Genomic DNA, 1,115 nt, shown 5'->3' on the forward strand with positions numbered 1-1,115 from the left:
GGAGCAGATGTTCTGGTTCCAGTAGAACCGGGTCATTTGGACCATCAGGAGGGGAACAGGTTGGTCTGACTCAGAGCAGCTGGAGGTGGAGCAGAAGTTCTGGTTCTAATATAATTGATTCTCCCATTCGGTCTCATTACGACCCTTTAAAATGAACTCATCAGCTTCCATCCTGCTGTCTGACTCAGAGTTTTAGTCTGGATCTGATCTCTGTGAGTCAGCATGTGATTTATCCCCCAGCTGGGAGAAACTGTGATGATGGAAGGCTTCAGCATGAGAGTCACGTTTTCCTCCAGCGTGTTTATGACGCGGAGCAGCCGGGGTGTTTGTCACTCTGACGCCCTGCAGCCTTGGACCGCAGCGCTGCGGCTTTATGGGCCGCAGAAGGCCGGCGCCGCTGCCGGCCCACTCACCGTTGAAGCTGACGCTGCGGATGTACTTGAGCAGCTTCTTCCCGCCGGCCAGCTCCATCTCCGGGCAGATCCCGGACTCGTCGGGACAAAGGTCGCGCTGCATGTTGTGCAGCGCGTGCGCCATGGCGTACACGGCGTCGATCACAAACTGCACCTTCCCCTCCTGCTCGTACTTGGAGTCGACGCCGATCCGCTCCTGACCTGAAACAGAGACCAGAGGAGGAACTGAGCGAGAGGGAAGATCAGCAGCTGGAGGAGCCAGAGAGGAACGGGAAACACTATGATGCTCTCACCACACCTGTAGGGGCCGCCAGACCTCTTCACAGGTATTACACCAGCTAAACATGTAGTTAAACTACATGTTGAGCGCAGAGCTAAAGATTTCAGCTAAATGCTAATTCAGTTACCAGGAACCAATTTAGCTGATTTATCTCTGAGCTAGCTAAACATGTAGCTAGCTAATGGCTACATATTTAGCTATGTAGACAAATATGCCGGTCTCAGGTGTCCAGCAGGTCTCAGGTGTCCAGCCGGTCTCAGGTGTCCAGCAGGTCTCAGGTGTCTAAGGTGTCCAGCAGGTCTCAGGTGTCCAGCAGGTCTCAGGTGCCCAGCCGGTCTCAGGTGTCCAGCCAGTGTCAGGTGTCCAGCCGGTCTCAGGTGTCCAGCCGGTCTCAGGTGTCCAGCAGGTCTCAGGTGTCCAGC

General features: G+C 54.9%; 1 protein-coding gene across 3 annotated transcripts in view; it reads right to left on the reverse strand.

Moving 5' to 3' along the window:
• The window catches only part of grm7 (glutamate metabotropic receptor 7), a 100,218-nt gene that overhangs the window by 22,822 nt on the left and 76,281 nt on the right, over positions 1-1,115 (reverse strand). For all 3 annotated transcript variants that reach the window (XM_008408244.2, XM_017304852.1, XM_017304850.1), the window contains one exon: positions 414-614. In XM_008408244.2, coding sequence (XP_008406466.1) covers positions 414-614 — 201 coding nt within the window. The remainder of the gene's footprint in view (positions 1-413; positions 615-1,115) is intronic.

The sequence above is a fragment of the Poecilia reticulata genome, linkage group LG5, assembly GCF_000633615.1.
Source record: "Poecilia reticulata strain Guanapo linkage group LG5, Guppy_female_1.0+MT, whole genome shotgun sequence".
NCBI classification, from domain to species: Eukaryota; Metazoa; Chordata; class Actinopteri; order Cyprinodontiformes; family Poeciliidae; genus Poecilia; species Poecilia reticulata.